The 15570-nt window shown below is 55.0% G+C and overlaps 2 protein-coding genes across 2 annotated transcripts in view; one reads left to right on the top strand and one right to left on the bottom strand.

The window, feature by feature from the left end:
• Positions 1–5240, bottom strand: part of LOC309669531 (phosphofurin acidic cluster sorting protein 2-like) — a gene marked incomplete at its 5' end in the record, with an annotated part of 69792 nt that extends 64552 nt beyond the window's left edge. Inside the window, one exon of the mRNA XM_082480233.1 lies at positions 5047–5240. Within this exon, the coding sequence (XP_082336359.1) occupies positions 5047–5240 (194 nt within the window). The remainder of the gene's footprint in view (positions 1–5046) is intronic.
• An 8747-nt stretch (positions 5241–13987) lies between these two features.
• LOC309669713 (transmembrane protein 121-like) lies at positions 13988–15431 on the top strand (the record flags this gene model as incomplete). Its single annotated transcript, XM_082480470.1, has 1 exon — positions 13988–15431. One exon carries the CDS (start codon positions 13988–13990, stop codon positions 14924–14926), a length of 939 nt encoding a protein of 312 aa, XP_082336596.1. The 3' UTR covers positions 14927–15431.
• Positions 15432–15570: the final 139 nt, after the last annotated feature.

Here is a 15570-nt window from a genome sequence, read left to right on the forward strand (position 1 = left end):
TGGACAACTGAGCTAACACAGCTTAGCTAGTGAATGAAACACTGGATAGCAAGGCTAGGAGGTAGTGTGGCAGGTACTTCAAATTAAATGAAGCCTTCAGGAAAGTCACTATTAATATTCTGAAAGGAGCACGCACCCCCCATCAATCATACTGGCAGGGGACATTTGTCCCGAGTTCCACTAATGAGCAGAAAGAAGGAATAACAGACACCAGCTCAATTATCATATGCTTAGAAGGGAAACATAACACTGCTAGAGGAGAAAACACAAATGTGCTCCTCTGCGACAGGCAAGCCACAGAGAGTGGCAGACAGTGGACAACACATCAGACGTATTATGTTGCAGGCTTGTAGCCAAGACCACAATATTAAGAATAATAAGCAATCCAATGGCTGTTTAGAACATTTTGTTTTCTATATAGGACTAAAAGGAAATCATAATTCAAACACAGCAAATATCACCAGTTATAAGAGGCTGTTTCCTTACAAGAAACAGTGGCCTCTCCCAAGCACCCCCTGCCTGGAGCTACTCAGGTTTGTCACTGCATGGTAGTATCTTTTGAGGAAACAATCTGGAATCATTTAACATTCCCAGAGGTGCAACTACTCTGTAGCTTACCCAAACAGAGCAGATTTTGCTGAGGTTGGAAATTTACCCTGAAAATGCCTGATTTACCCAGGAAACCACCCAAGAACATCTCAGGCAGATAAATACATGTTATTCCAGCTGGATTAAGAGTTTCTTAAAGGAACACCCGGTTCAGAGGCTCTTCATCACCAAATCAGCTTCAGAAAAGGAAACTCTTAGGGGTTGTAGACAAAACAGGCAATACTCCTTGCAGAGAGGAAACAGAACCCCGAACCCACCACAGCTGACAGAGCAGCCCACTTCATGGGGCTGCAAGATGCTGCCAACCCAGCTGAATGCAGCTGTGCCAGAGAAGAGCACGTTCCTCCACACCATATGACATGTACTGTTCACTGCAAGCCTTTCCAGACCTCAGGCAAAGGAAAAGCATGCAACCAGCTGCACAAATTATGTCTTGCCCTACCCTCTGTCAGGTGTCAGGTAATAAACACTGTCTGCCCAAACAGGACAACAGGGTTGCAGAGATGAGAACATTCACCTCATGGCACTTCAAAGGATCACTGTAGCTGGCACTTACAGGATATTTCCAATTGTACTTGCAATAACTGCTCTCCTTCCAAGAAGGCATTCATTAGGCTATAACTTTCTAAAACACACATTTGGAAGTTTTAATGATAGAGAATTCAGAACATCTTCTGAAACATAATGTCCTGAGGTCCACATAAACAGTCTCACAAAGTGAGCCCAAACCACATGCATTTCCCTAAGTCACTGCTTTTCTAACTATCATAAGCAGGAGACGCTGTGTTCAAGCACACTGCGTGGGTGGCAGCAAGACTTGGAATGTTTCTGAGCTCATGTATTGTACCGAGATACAAGGTACTCTGGACAAAGTGCAGTGTATTTGAATCCTTGCAGCACCATTCACAGTGTAATTTGTACAGGTAGAGTCTGCCTTTGCAATCTGAGCTGAACAATACTGACGCATTAGCCAAAATACAACTCGTATCTCTCACCTCTAACTAGAAATGTGATGACTTATCACTGAAACAACATCCACATAACACTGAACACAACAGCTGTGTCATGGAAAAAGAGTAAAAGTGAACACAATCACACAATCTTATCTTGTTTCCTAATTAGGAACTTGCATTTATGGGTTCTCAGATATTAAAGGGGAAAAAAAGGAAGAGCAGTCCTATTAACAGAGATTGAAAAATGCCACTCCTTGGAAAGAACAAGACCCCAAGCATGTTTGCACAAAGTCCTTTCACACATTTTTTCCAAATGTACTACATGATCAGGACACAAAACAATGAAAACACAGTAAGACATTACCTTGATGTGGACAGACATTTTGCTTTGGCAAAGCTCTAGTTCATTTCTTGCAGTCTCCATACAGTGAAAACCTGCTACAACCCTTAAAGGTATGTATTTGCATGGTAACACAATAAACATTCTCCTGCCTTAGAACATTGCTATGAAGACTTTTACTAAGATAACTATGAGTGGAAGTTAAGGGCAATTGATTGGCTATTTTAGTGAAAACATGCTTCACACCCTGCAGCATGAGTCAACCAGGATTGCCTTCCTTCTAAGGCATCACAATGGGAAGTCAATAATCCCTATCACTGTGGGAAGTCTAATTGAAGATGCAAAGAGCATTTTGCTTGGTTTCCAGGTGTTTGCTTCTTCTGCCTCCCTGCATAATAGCCCACTGCCCAGAAAATTCAGCTCTGCCTCCCCTGAGAGCCACTGGAGCCAAAGGCAGCTGGGTCTAGGCTATGCTTAGGCAGTTCATAGGAAGGGCATTAAGAGTTCACAGATCTCTCTCAACTTGACCCTGAAAAGAGAAAGACCCCAGCAGGAGGGACAATACCTCCATTCTGAGAGCAAAGCAACTTCTGAAACTAAACATGGACTTAGCTCAGTGGCGCATTCCTAATTCAGCAGGAAAGACTTTCATTATGTGCGACAGTTCATCTTAGAAAGCCAAGATCCTCCTACAAGGAATCAGAAGTCTTACAGTCATACTACTGAACTGTTCAGTACGTTGGGGCTCCTACTTCATGGTGCCAACTGTCCTGCATTAACAGCCAAACACAGAGCAACGCAACAAAAGTTGATCTAGCCCAGTCCCTCTCCTGAGTCAGCCAGAGCTGCATTTTCAGAAAATGAAACACCTAAGAAGGAGCACAGGGACAGCAAAGACTTACAATATGGAGTCTAGAAAAAAAAGCATGTTATGTAGCATTAAAATCAGTGCAAAGTTCTCCTTTCCCTAGATATGCATATGCCGCTCAATTAAGAATTGAGACTACACATGCGTAAGAGACAGAGGCCCAAGGGAGAAGGATTATTGCCCTTGAATGGATATTGTTTTGCCACCACTACCACCCCCAAAGCACAATAAGGCCAGAGACCTCCTGTGCTAGGCACTGGGACAGCACAGCAGTTTCTACCTTGAAGAACACAATGTCAAGACTAAAATATTATACAAGCAGATCAGTAGAGGAAGAATGTGGGCAGGCAATAAGTAAGCACAGTGCACAGATACACCATTAACCCAACTCAGATCTGGGCTTTGATCTCCCTTTGGTTTCAATGAACACAAATACCTGCCTGACAGGTGGCCACCCGTGACCTGCTCATGACACCATGAGCCATGGCCTCTGAAGGAAGAATCAGCTTCCATCAGCTTTTTCCCATCCTAGCAAATGTTGCATTTGAAGACATTCCAGAGCCAAAATTTCAGATTAATTTTACAGAATTTTCCTCCAAGCTGGTGTGTCAGATGGCTGCCCCTATGGCTATCAACACACAAAGAAGCTCATGCATTAGAACAGGCATCTACACAATGCTAATCGAAACTGTCCTTGTGAAAAGGCACAGGATTCATTGGGCCAACGAAAAGTTCTTCAAATAACTTTCAAACTGATGACACACCATTTCTGCTCGCCCACTGGCATCCCGACACCCATATAACCCACTTCTAAACTCGGTCTCACTATTCCCAGTCATTCTGTCTTTGGCTTCTCAAAGCAGTTCCTCCTCTCTAGCTCTTGTAGCATTTCCATTTGTGAAGACTACATACATATATGTGCTTCACCATCACTAAGTTCTGTGCTCTGTATCTGCAGGAAGTCAACCTGGTAACTCTGTCCTGCTCTCCAAATTCCAGCTTGGGAGTAACCTACCCACAAATAAACGATACCTTAAGTCACTTTAAAGCTATAGAATGATCACTGCTTCCTGCTCCACACAACAGCATCAGCACATGTCATCAAAAGGTGCACAGGCTTTTCACAGGCACATTTGCTGCCTGCTCAGTCCAGGACCTCTTTGGGCACCACAATCACACAGGCTTTCTCTACTAGCTTAGAGTGTTTTGGAACATTTACACTCCAACCCATCTGGGCACTCAATCACCGAGTTTCTCCCTACAAACACATCAACCTTCTGAAGCCCTTTCACAAAGGCTGGTGTTCTCCTGCCCTACAGGAACAATTATTTTTCCTCTCTTGAATTTTACACCTCTAGTTTTTGTGCAGCACTTGAATACATCACTTGCAGACAACATACCATATCCCAGAGAAACATGGATCCAGAGTGACTTCCCGAATCTGCCCCCTTAACCCTCATGAGAAGACCTCCTGATCAATGTCTGATGAGCAGGCCAAAAGGCACCTAACTCGTTAACACATCCAACACCTCCTGGCTCCAAGACAGGTCTTTGCATTCTTACTGTAAACACATCTAACCTGGACATACCCTTAACCATACAGTCAGCAACGAAATTTACACCATTCAGCTTGTCTTCCAGCTCTGCCAGAGATACAACTGTGAGTTCAGCTGGCAGCACAATGAATCCTTTTTGCTATTACCAATGGTCTGGAGTGCAGGTGACACAGGTAACCCCACGGGCCCACGGATGCCAGGTGGCCACTACCTGGCTTCAGGGGACCAGCTGTGAGGCCATCATTCACTTCAGGGGCGAAGAGGCAGCTTTCAGAAGCAGCATGGCCGCGACGATACACCCCGCTCTGAGATCTGCCCTGGCCATCACGGCAAACACTAGCCAGGGGCTGCAACATGGAGTCAACGCAGCCGCGGTCCGGCACACCCAGCCCCGCCGATCCCCGGTGCTGCCGCTGCTCCCACTGGAAGCACACCGGGCGGCACAGTGGGGGAACAGCGGCAGGATAGCCGTTCGCCACGCATCCAGCCTCCAGCTTGGGCAAGGCCCAGCCGCCGCCGAGGGGGCGCGGCCCCACGCTCGGCTCGGCTCGGCTCGGCGACGCACGGATGCTGCAGGGGTCGCCGATCCCGGAGGCGCTGGGGGGCCGGCCGGGGACCGCCTACCCCCCCGCCCGTCCCATCCCCGGCCCCGACCGGCCCCGTGCTCATCAAGGCCCCCCCCCCCAGGGGAGCGGCGAGGCCCCGTGCGGCTCGGCTCACCTGGGCACGCAGCTCGGCGCCGAACGGTCAATCTCCCACGTCGCGAAGAGGTTCATAGGCACCGGGACCGGCCCGGGACCGGCCACCGCCATCGCCGCCGCCGCCGCCGCCGTCCCGCCAGCCACCACCGGGGGCCCCGCGGCTGGGCCCGATCCCAACGCGCCGGCCGCCGCCGCTGCCGCCGCCGCCGCCATCCTGCCGCCGCCGACACTGGCGATGGGGGGCGGCCCGAGCCCCTCGCCTCAGCGCCGGCCTCCGCCTCGGCGCGCGCCCGCTCGCTCACGCGGCGGGGCGGACCCGGGAGCCCCGCGGCCGCCAACCGGAGCGTGGCAGGGCGCGGCGACGGGGAGGGGGGAGGCCCGTGACCAATCAAAGGGCGGCTAGGGCGCGGCCTGCGGCGGGAGACGAGCCAATCGGAGCAGGGAAAGGGCGAGGACGGCGACTCGGGCAAGCAGCCAATCGGAACCGAGAGGGAGGAGGCCGGAGAGACCGACAGCCAATCGAAGAGGGAAAAGGGCGCGGCCGCCGGGGAGGGGCCAGCCAATGGGAACAGCGTCCCTGCTCCGGCTGTGGTAGGGGTGGGGGCGTGGTGGCGATCCCTTTAAAGCGCAGCAGGCTGGGCCCGCGCGAGCTCGCTGAGAGGCGCGGTCGGGCGCGCGCCCGGCCATCCGCCCGCCCGCCCGCCAGTCAGGCTGCGGCCTGCTGGCGGGGTTGCTATGGCAGCGGGGAGACGAGCGGCGGGGCCGGGCCGTGCTGCCGCCTCCTCGCCCCCGGGGGGCGGCTGAGGGGGGTGCCCGAGGGGTTGGTGCAGGGCCCGGTCGTGGGGGAGCTGCGGCGGGTGAGGGGGTGTCGCGGAGAGGTCTGCCAGAGCTCCCGGGGCGATGACGGGCTGTCGGCCGCTGTGGGGAGCGGGGCAGGGGCGGGGGTGGGTGTCAGGGCCCCGTGGGGGCGGGGTTGAAGGGGTGGCTGGAAGCGTGAGCAGGTAAGCAGCACAGTGGGTGGACGTGAGGAGGAAACTGCCTTCAGAGTGCCAGAGCCGGGCTGGAACAGGGGAAATAAAGACCCACGGGCCTGGTGGGTTGAAGCTAAAAGTAAGACAAGCCTTGTGAAAGGAAGCTGAGAGCTAAAACTGACTCTTTCCTCAAAAACCCCTGTGAACAAGGACCCACCAGAGCATCTGTAGGGCCAGCATGGCGTGCAGGGGCAGAGCTTATGGCAAGCCTGTGGCACAGTAGCTGAATGAATGCATTGCTGCTGTGCTGTTCCAGCAGAGAGCGGGAAGGGTTCCCTACTGGCCCTCACCTTTAGCAAGGCCATAAGCAGAGGATCTGTGTGAAATGGCACTGGCCCTGGACAAATGGAAAAGGAACAGCAGAGCAGGGTGATGCTGGCTGAGGGATTCCAAAGGGAGGCAGAGATGAACCAGGAGCTGCAGTGCTCCTCACTTAAAACTACATGAAAGAAGTGGCCAAGTCAATAGTGGTCAAATCACAAAGTAAAGAGAAGCCCCCAGGTTCTGCAGGGAGCTGTGCTGTTCGATATACTTAGCAGTGACAGAGTTTTCCATTGATACAGAGTTATTGCAGGCAGAATGTAAAATGCAGCCAATGCCAGTGGAGGGATTAGGATTCAAGAAGCGGGAGCAGCACAAACTTGCAAAGCAGTATAAAATATTCACAGTTTCTACTGTGATCTTGAGCACAGCACTGGTGTTTTCAGAACATTATCAGTAAGCGTTTCAGGGTCGCTTTCCTGAATACTGATGTCTAATTTATAGCCTGTCCCTTGGACTTCTTTTTACTTGCAATTGTCCGTTCTACGTTTCATCTGCTATTGACCTTCAGGTCTCTTGGTAACACACAGGTATTCACATCAGCTTTCAGTTTGACTAGGTGAATAGTCTGAACCATCATCAAACTTTTCCGCCTTGCTCCTTGCCCCCTTTCCTAGCCCATTTCTGCATCTGATGAACAGCACGGATTCCAGTCCCAAGTTGCCCAGACCTCCCGTCTTGCTCACAAAACAGCTTGTTTGCCACTTCGATGCATTTTCCTTCCTTTAAGCGAGGCATTAATGCTTGAGAGGACCTTTCTTTTCATCTGTGCCAGCCTTGGTTCTCTAAGAGCATTTGCTAAGGGATCTTAGGCTTTCGTGGAAGTCCAGCTGGATCAAGGATGAGCTGCATTTTCATAGCATTCTGCAGATGAATGCGAAAACCTTGTTTTGCAGTGGGAGAAAGTCATGTGATGGTCACACTGGCCTGGCCTTATCTCAGCATTTCCACCCGTTGTGGTTTGATCTCAGCTGGGTACCTTTCCCTAAAAGCAGTTGATGGCTCCAGAGGACCCTGCTAGATATAGGGGCTTGATTTGTCCCTAGAAAACCCACCGCAGTGCCTCCCCAGCTGTTTGCTTTTGTCCATTTGCCTTACAGTCTTAGTCACTATTCCCAACTATTTGTGTGGTACTTTAATAGCATTGAGTGCTCCAGGCTTTTGGGGATGCCCTCTTGCTTCCAGGAGGCCGGAGGCACTTCTCTGTTCAGCCCAAGGCAGCCTGGTGAAGGGACAGCCCCTGAACGCAGCCTTCCAGGCAGCCCCCAAAGGCTGGCAGCCCTGCAGCTCCCCTGGGCCACCTCTCTGTCCTGGGGAGGGCTGCTTCTCCCCTGCCTTCCTGAAGAATGCCCATCTCTTCCAGCCAACTCTGCTCTGTGGCTGTGGCATGCTCTATGATCTGTGGTGCTTTCTCAGAGCTGTTGAAGCTCTCAGAGTGGTCCCCAGGTCACAAACAGCCTTTTCCCATCGCAGCCACTACTTGCAGTTTCTTGCTGACGAGCTTCCTCTTTTTCCTGCATTTCCCCTGGAGGGATGTTCAATGTGCTTGAGGTGGATTTCTCCCGTGCTCTCCCTGCAGCCTGTTTCCTTCAAGCATCTCTATCCTTAGTGCAGCTCGCTTGTCAGTTTCGGCCTTCTGGCTTGTCTACAGACGAATTTATGCCTTTGTTCTCAGTCTGTTTTCAATGTGCCTTGTTTATTTGGGAGGTTGGATATGCAACCTGCTCTTTGTTTTTTCCTACCTTCATGTTCTATTGACTTTGTGCTTACAGCATGAGCTCCCCAGAACTATGTTCTTCCATACACAGTGGCTTTTCCCTGTCTTTGAGGTCAAAATTTTCCTGTGTTTTTCATTATAAATACCAAAGCCTGGTTATCTTTCAGCTTAGACAGAGCCTGGTAGAGTCGTCATCTCGTTCAGCTGCTTCCCCACCTCCTCTTAAGCTGAGACCTTTTTGTATGCTGAGCACCAGCTGAGACTTGCTTCATCATGGATACGATCTTTGAGCACATCAGGGAATGCACCCAAGGGAATCTTGCTCTTTAGCATCTAGACAACCAGTTTGAAATGTACCTCTAGAAAAACCCTTTTTGTCACTGCTATCCAAACAGACCATGCCCACCAGCTTCTCCCCAGCACTTCAATACTGTTTAGAGACCTCATGGCAGCCAGCATCTTTGTCCTTGGCAGACAAGGTGTGACAGTGTGTCCCCATGCAGTGCACCTCATCCCTTTGGGGCAGCACTTTCCTCAGCCACTTTATTCCTGGAAGAGCTATGTGTCACCTCAACCTTTGCAGTCTGGACAATATTGAGGTGCAGCAAGACAAGGCAGCTGCTCAGGAGTAGAGCATTTCCCTTCAGTACAGATATCCCTCTCAAACCGCCCTGGTTTTAGCTGTAAGAGCACATTTTGTGGCACAAAGCCATGTTTTCTCCCTTGTGACCACAGCCTTCAGGCCCCTGCCACCAGCAGCCCCAGCCTGGAGCGGTGGGACAGGGTGATGTTCTTGGGTGCCAGGCCCAGCGCAGGCGCTTTTGGCTGTGTCTTGGGCTATGCGGGGCTGAGAGGAGCTCACCCCACGGGGCTGGGGGTGCTCTGACCCCGGCTGGGGCTGGAGGTATATGGGGGATGTTCGGGGGGGGGACGACTCTGGCCCGGGGCCTAGGTGGGACAGGCAGATGACAAGGAACTTGGGGTAGCTTTGTCCTCAGCAGGTTGCATAGGTCTGCACTGACCCCCAGTGGCTGTGGCATAGACAGCCGTTCCGAGGGCTGTCCCTTCATCCAGCCCGGCCTCCGGGGACAGTGCCACATCACCGGTGCTTGGGCTGCTGGTCCCTGCTCTGCCACTCGGGTACCTCACCTTGTGAAGGGCTGGGGTGGCTCCCTGCCCTGCAGGACCTCCGGGATTTATGTGCTCCAGACTCAGTGCCACAAGCCTCAATTTTCAAAATTTCATGTCACAACCACATGCATTACCATCTACTGCCTTCCCCTCTGGGTGCGTGGAGGTGGTCCAGCATGTGCGTTTCCACAGCTTTGCCCCAAGTGCCCCTTATCACGCTGTTTTCCGTGATGCGGGTCCTTTCACTCCTCCTCTGAGTTGCTGCTAGCAGAAATAGCAGCACCCACTCTCTGTCCCACCAGGTGCATGTGGCTGTGTTTGAAATTAAGGTTTTTCAAACACACACCATTTTCTCAGAGGCCCAGCCCACACCCCAAAGGACATTGTCACCATTGCTTAGCTCCATCCCCTCCGTTCTGTATTTTGACAAATGGTTACCTGGATTGACTCTGTATGTTCATTCCTTTGTTTTCCTACTTGGCGTACTGAATTTCTTGCTTCTCCACTCTGATGTCACCTTCCAGCACGTTGCACACACTGAATGTTTTTGTGATGTCAAAGTACGCTTCATCACCCTGTGATCCTTCAGTCAGAAGCTGCTCCCAGATTGCTTTTTTAAATTACTTTCTTGAAGGATGCCCATCAGTTCCAGCCACCTCTCATCCTCTGCTCTGGCCAGGCTCTGGGAGCCACAAGACTATTTTGGAGCAGTTGAAGCTCTCAGCATGGTACCCAGGCCACTACCAGCCTCTCCCCATCACAGCCGCTGCTTGCCGTTGCCTGCTGACAAACTTCCTCCACTTCACACGGTTCCCCTTCAAGGATGTTGAACACGACTGATGGATTCCTCTGGCTCTCTACCAACAGCCTTTGAGTGCATTGTGGTCACTGCCCTTAAAGGGGCACCTGAGTGATAACAGTGGGGTGCAGGTGTCCCAGGCAGCACAGGGCTAAGCTGAAGATGCTTTTCCTCCCAGGTCTGGAGCCAGCAGCATCCAGGGAGCCACTGTCTGCCTGGGAGAGATAGCTTTACCCTCTTTGGTTTCCTTCCATTTTGTCTCCGATCACAGCTGCATCCACATGCGAACTCCAGCACCCTGGTTCCAGCATCATGTTTTAGAGAAGCATGTATCTGCTCTTGCTCTGGTTGTTTATTTTTTATGTGCCTCGTTAAAGCAGCTCTTTACTGCTTCCCACGCGAATGTTGTCACCTCCTGTCCTAGCCTTTAGTGAAGACTCAGGAGTTTCATGACTTCAGCCCAGGGATGAATCATCTTGTCTTTAGCCCCACTGCTTTGTATTTGCCTCCAGCACCTCTCTGTCACATGGGTACCTCTGTGGTCATCCCCCAGGTGCCTCCATGGACAGAGACCCTTTGCTCCTCCCTATAGCCTACCAGAGACTGCTCTGATACTGAGAGCTGGTGCTTCTGTGTCCAGCAGGAAAGATCTAGGGTTTGTTTCTGTGTTGGCTTCCCCCCTCATGCCTCACAGCACTCTCTGCTCAGCTTGAGCTGCACGGTCTCCTTCCATTTTTGGAGGCAGGTTGCTTTGGCTGCTTTGCTTCCCTGCTCTTTCAGCCCTTATGGAGATCGCCACTTTTTCCAGGACTAGGAGAATGATCCCACAGCCAAACTCTTTGATTTGTTGCACCTGTCTAACCCAGATCTCTGCTCCCTTCACACAGGCCCTCCGCCTGCAAGCATAAACCACCTCACACTCACTATGAGACACATGAGCTGAGCCTGGATGCTGGTTCAGTATCTCCATTTGCCACAGTCACTATAGGCAGGATTTGTATGTTCCTGGTGCCACCCAAGATGCCCCAGGGCATCAGATACAACAGGGGACTTACGGTCACCCTCTCAGCAGCTGGAGGTGAGGTGGGCTGCACTTCTGGCACTCAGTGACTGTGCCTGGCACTTGTCCTCTCAGTCAGGTCTATGCCTGGTTTTGCTCTTAGCCCATCTCGAGAAATCTGAACACCTCCCAGTCTTCCAAAATACATATATTTACACCAAGCACTTCAAAGTCAGAGTGGAAATATACCAGAAAGCCTTCCCTGTGTAGCTAAGATCTAAATCAATTAGGAACAGGCTCAGAGTTAGATGCAGTAAGCTGCTCAGGCTGGCAGAAGAGCGTTTGCAGGGAGGAAGGAATGTCCACCAGGGTAAGGGAAACCTTTTGCCTTCGCTGGCCTGGTTTATCTGCACACAAGCCCCCAACTCTACCAGTGTCCTGCAGAGCTGGAGCTCCCCAGGACCCCGCAGACCAGCATGGCTGGGTGCCGGGTCACGCAGAGGTGCAAGGGTTCCCTTACCTGCTCCACCAGCAAGGTCCCAGCGAGGAGGGGGTCCTGGTCCCTCCTGGTGGGCAGCCAGCGGGCAGGACCCTTGCTAGACCAGGCTTCCCTGGGAACCCTTGCCAGACCAGGCTTCCCTGGGGACCCCAGGTTTTCCTGGTGCCTCTCCTGGTCTGCGGCAGGCAGCACCCATGGCCCTGGAAGAGGGGTCTGGGGGTGGGCAGGAGGAAGCCGAGGGGCAGGAGGTTGGCTGGAGGCAGGGTGGGTGCAGGATGGGGGCCGGGGGGGAGCGGGAGTTGGTTCCCGGGTCGGCGAACAAGGGCCGGCGGCGGCGGCCCCGGGGTTGCCGGAGGAAGGTGGGCGGAGGGGACCGGAGCAAGAGGGGGCGGCGGGAGGTGCTGGGCAGTACCAGGCGCTCCGGTGAGGCGGGGGCCGCCGCAGTCCCCGCCCGCCCGCCCCGCCGGGAGGGGCCAAGCGCCGCCGCAGAGCCGCCGCCGGGGCGCGCCGGGCGATGCCGCGCCGGGCCCGGGGCCGCCGCCGGGGCCCCGCCGCCGCAGCCGCCGCCGCCGCCCTGCCCCGGCGCCCCGGGGAGCCGCCCGAGGTAAGCGCGGCCCGGGCGGGGGGCGGCGGGCTGCGCCGGGCCCCCTCCTCGAGTCGAACTCCCCACGGCCGGCGGGGAAGGCCTGCCCCCTCCTCCCCTACCGGCACCGCTCCGGGCCCCGGCGGGCGGGCGGGCGGGCGGGCGGGCGAGGGGGTGTCGGGACGGGCAGGGCCGGGGGCGTCCGTGTGCCCAGGCACCCCGAGGGGACGCAGCCCCCGCGGTGGGGCCACGCTTTGCCGCGGCGGGAGGCAGCGAGCGGGGTGGCGCCGCTCTGAGCCCCGGTGCGAGCGTTGGGGACCACCGGCAAGCCCTGTTCTTCAGGTGGGGCAGCCGGCGGGGCTGGCGCTGGGGCTGTCCCCAGCTCCTCCTCCGAAGGCTTTTCGAGGCCGTGGGGTGAAACACGGGAGAGACACCACCACCCCCAAGCCGGCTAGCATGCTCCAGGTGTGCCACATCCAGCAGTTCTCCCGTGCCCACCAGCCTCGGATCTCTTCCCCCTTAGAGGCACCTGTGTCCTGGCAGGCTGAGGCTTCACTGCCTCCTTCAATGTGCCGGGGTGCTTCTAGGTCCGGGGATGCACCACCGCACAGGACACTTCCCTTGGCCAAAAAGCAGGAGCTCAGGTAGTTTGTGCCCCGGGCCCCATGCCACCGGTATCAGCAGAGCACCAGCGTGCAGGGGTGACCATTAACTGCATGGCCTCCATCCTCCTCCCGAGCGCTTGTTCCACGATCAAGTGCCACCCACATGCTCGCCACCTGGTGACCAGGGTGGTGTCCAAGGGCCCCTGCGTGGCCCAGGTGTGGTTGAGCAGGCTCTGCGCAGGCAGCCATCGCGCAGCGCTGTGCCACACAGTCAGCAGGCCAGCTTCATCCTCCATTTCAGTCGGGGGGCTGGCTCCCCTCCAGAGCAGCTGCCGAGCCATGCCAGGCGAGGCCCCAGATCCGTCCTCCCTCCATCTCTGGCAGCAGCTGCCCGCAGCTGTGCTTGGCCAGGGGGAAGGAGCTTGACAGCCCCGGTGACAACCAAGGCAGGCAGGGTGCTTTTGGGGACCCTGCTTTTGCTCTGCCCCAGCCTGGGAAAGCTGAGCATCCAGCTGAGATTGAGGGTATGTTGCAGAGCTCCTCGTGTCCTGGAGCTGTGGGCTGGTGCTGCTTTTCCTTGCTTTCAGTTTGTCGTGCTGGGGCAGGGTGGGCATGGGCGAACGGCTGTCGGCACAGCTCTTGGGGAGCGTGAGGCTGAAGGAAGCTGAAGACGTTGGGCTGATTTCTTCCTTCCCACCCCACAGGACAGCCAAGCTAAAAATAATCCTTTGCCTCATGCTGTGCATGAAAATAAAGGAGACTAAAAAGAGAGCGGTCCTGGATCATAGCAGTTAAGGACCTGCTTGGGTTAAAAGCATAGATATGGTTTTGCGTGCCTTGGGGTGGGGAATATAACCAGTGCCACTGGCTGGGAAATCCCATGGAAAACGAGGCATGTACCTTTCACATGGCAGAGACTGACCAGCATGATGAGCTACTGGAAGAGGCAGCAGCATCCTGAGTGCTTGAAGTCTGTCCAGCCTGCCCCACCGTATCCCCATGTGCAGCCTAGGACCTGGGTTTCAGCCAGCATGTGCCAGCATATGCCACCAGGATGGCCTGGCCAGGAGTCACAGGAGCACTTCAGCTAGGAGTCTGAGGGCTGGGAACAAACCAGACACACAGGATAGAAGAAGAGTCGATGACACCCCCCACCTTCCCCTTCTTTCAGCCGTCCACAGTTGTTGGGGAAAGGGGTGGCAGAAGGGGATCCGAGGGTGGGGATGGGGCATCCCAGCAACTCCCTGACAGCCCTGCCTGTTCCTCTGTGCAGGATGGTTCCCCCACCACCTGTCAGCAAGCCCCACGTGTGCCTTTCCACTGTGCTCATCATGACCAGCCTCGTCCTCATGGATGCCTACCTGGTGGAGCAGAGCCAGGGCTCCAGGAAGCTGGGCATCTGTGTCATGGTGGCAGTGGGTGACGTGTGCTTCCTGCTGGTGCTCCGCTACGTGGCCATCTGGGTCGGGGCAGAGGTAAAGACAGCTAAGCGGGGCTATGCCATGATCCTCTGGTTTCTGTATGTCTTTGTTCTGGAGATCAAAGTCTACTTTGTGTACCAGAACTATAAAGCTGACCGGAAAAGCCTGGATCTCATAGCCCGCAAAGCGCTGACCTTGCTGCTCTCCATCTGCATCCCAGCCCTCTATGTGTTGTTGGTGGCAACAGAGCACATGGAGTACGTCAGGACATTCAAGAAGAAAGAAGATCTCCGAAACCGCCTCTTCTGGGTCATTGTGGACATGCTGGATGTGCTGGACATCCAGGCCAACCTATGGGAGCCCCAGAAGAAAGGGCTGCCGCTCTGGGCTGAGGGCATCATGTTCTTTTACTGCTACATCTTGCTCCTGGTCCTCCCCTGCGTATCCCTCTGTGAGATCAGCATGCAAGGGATCAGCATCATGCCGCACCGGATGATGCTGTACCCCATGCTGAGTATGCTCACTGTCAACATCACCACCGTCTTCATCCGAGGCAGCAACATGGTCTTCTTCAGGGACGCCCGGGTCTCCAGCATCTTCATGGGCAAGAACATGCTGGCCATTGGGCTGAAGGTCTGTACGTTTGTGCAGTACCAGCGTCACCGGCACCACACGCCCCCAGGGCCGGACCTGGCCCTGCAGCACAGCGCCCAGGCCCAGCCCTCCCCGGGGCTGCACAAGTCCCGGGACCAGCCTGCCTGCCCTGAGGAGCTGGCCCAGGACAACACATGACAAGCCAGCAGGAGCCACAGCCCAGACACCACCACACCTGGCTGTGCCTGCAAACCCAGGGCAGATCGCCAAGCTCCCTGCCTGGACAGAGGGCAACGACCCTGCTCCCATCCTGGAGGGTCGCATGGCAAGACCCGTCCGTCCCCGTCCCCCCCGCCCCCCCATCGCAGCCTCTGTAAGGCTCCAGAGCAGTTTGGGACCTCAGCACCCCACTGAGTGAGACGGGCAGCGGACCGGAGGAAACCGGGTTTTATGGGTGGGCACTGTGTCTGGCTGGGGCCAGGCAGACCTACCCTGCACTGGGCTCCCCCCATCAGCGCTCCCCACACAGCACTGCCCTCTGGCCAGCCAGGGCTCAGGCCAGGGGGGCTGCACAGGGACACTGCAGGTCACCTGCTCCGCTGTTGTGGTCGACCCTGGCTCCAGCTCAGAGCCCAGCAGCAGCCTGCTCCCCGCTGCCTGAGCCGGGGTCCCCTGCCTGTCACCCCTGTCAGCCAGCTGCAAGCCTGGGGGAGACCAGAGGGGTGACTGTCCTTTTTTGTATCTCCCTCTTTGCAATAAAAAGACCTGAGCCCTGCAGCCTCCTCCTGTCTGTGTCCCCGCCAGCAGGCGGGTCACCCCAACTCCTGTGGGTGCCTGTCTCT

The sequence above is a fragment of the Vanellus vanellus genome, assembly GCF_965231255.1.
Source record: "Vanellus vanellus genome assembly, chromosome: 3".
Classification (NCBI taxonomy): Eukaryota; Metazoa; Chordata; class Aves; order Charadriiformes; family Charadriidae; genus Vanellus; species Vanellus vanellus.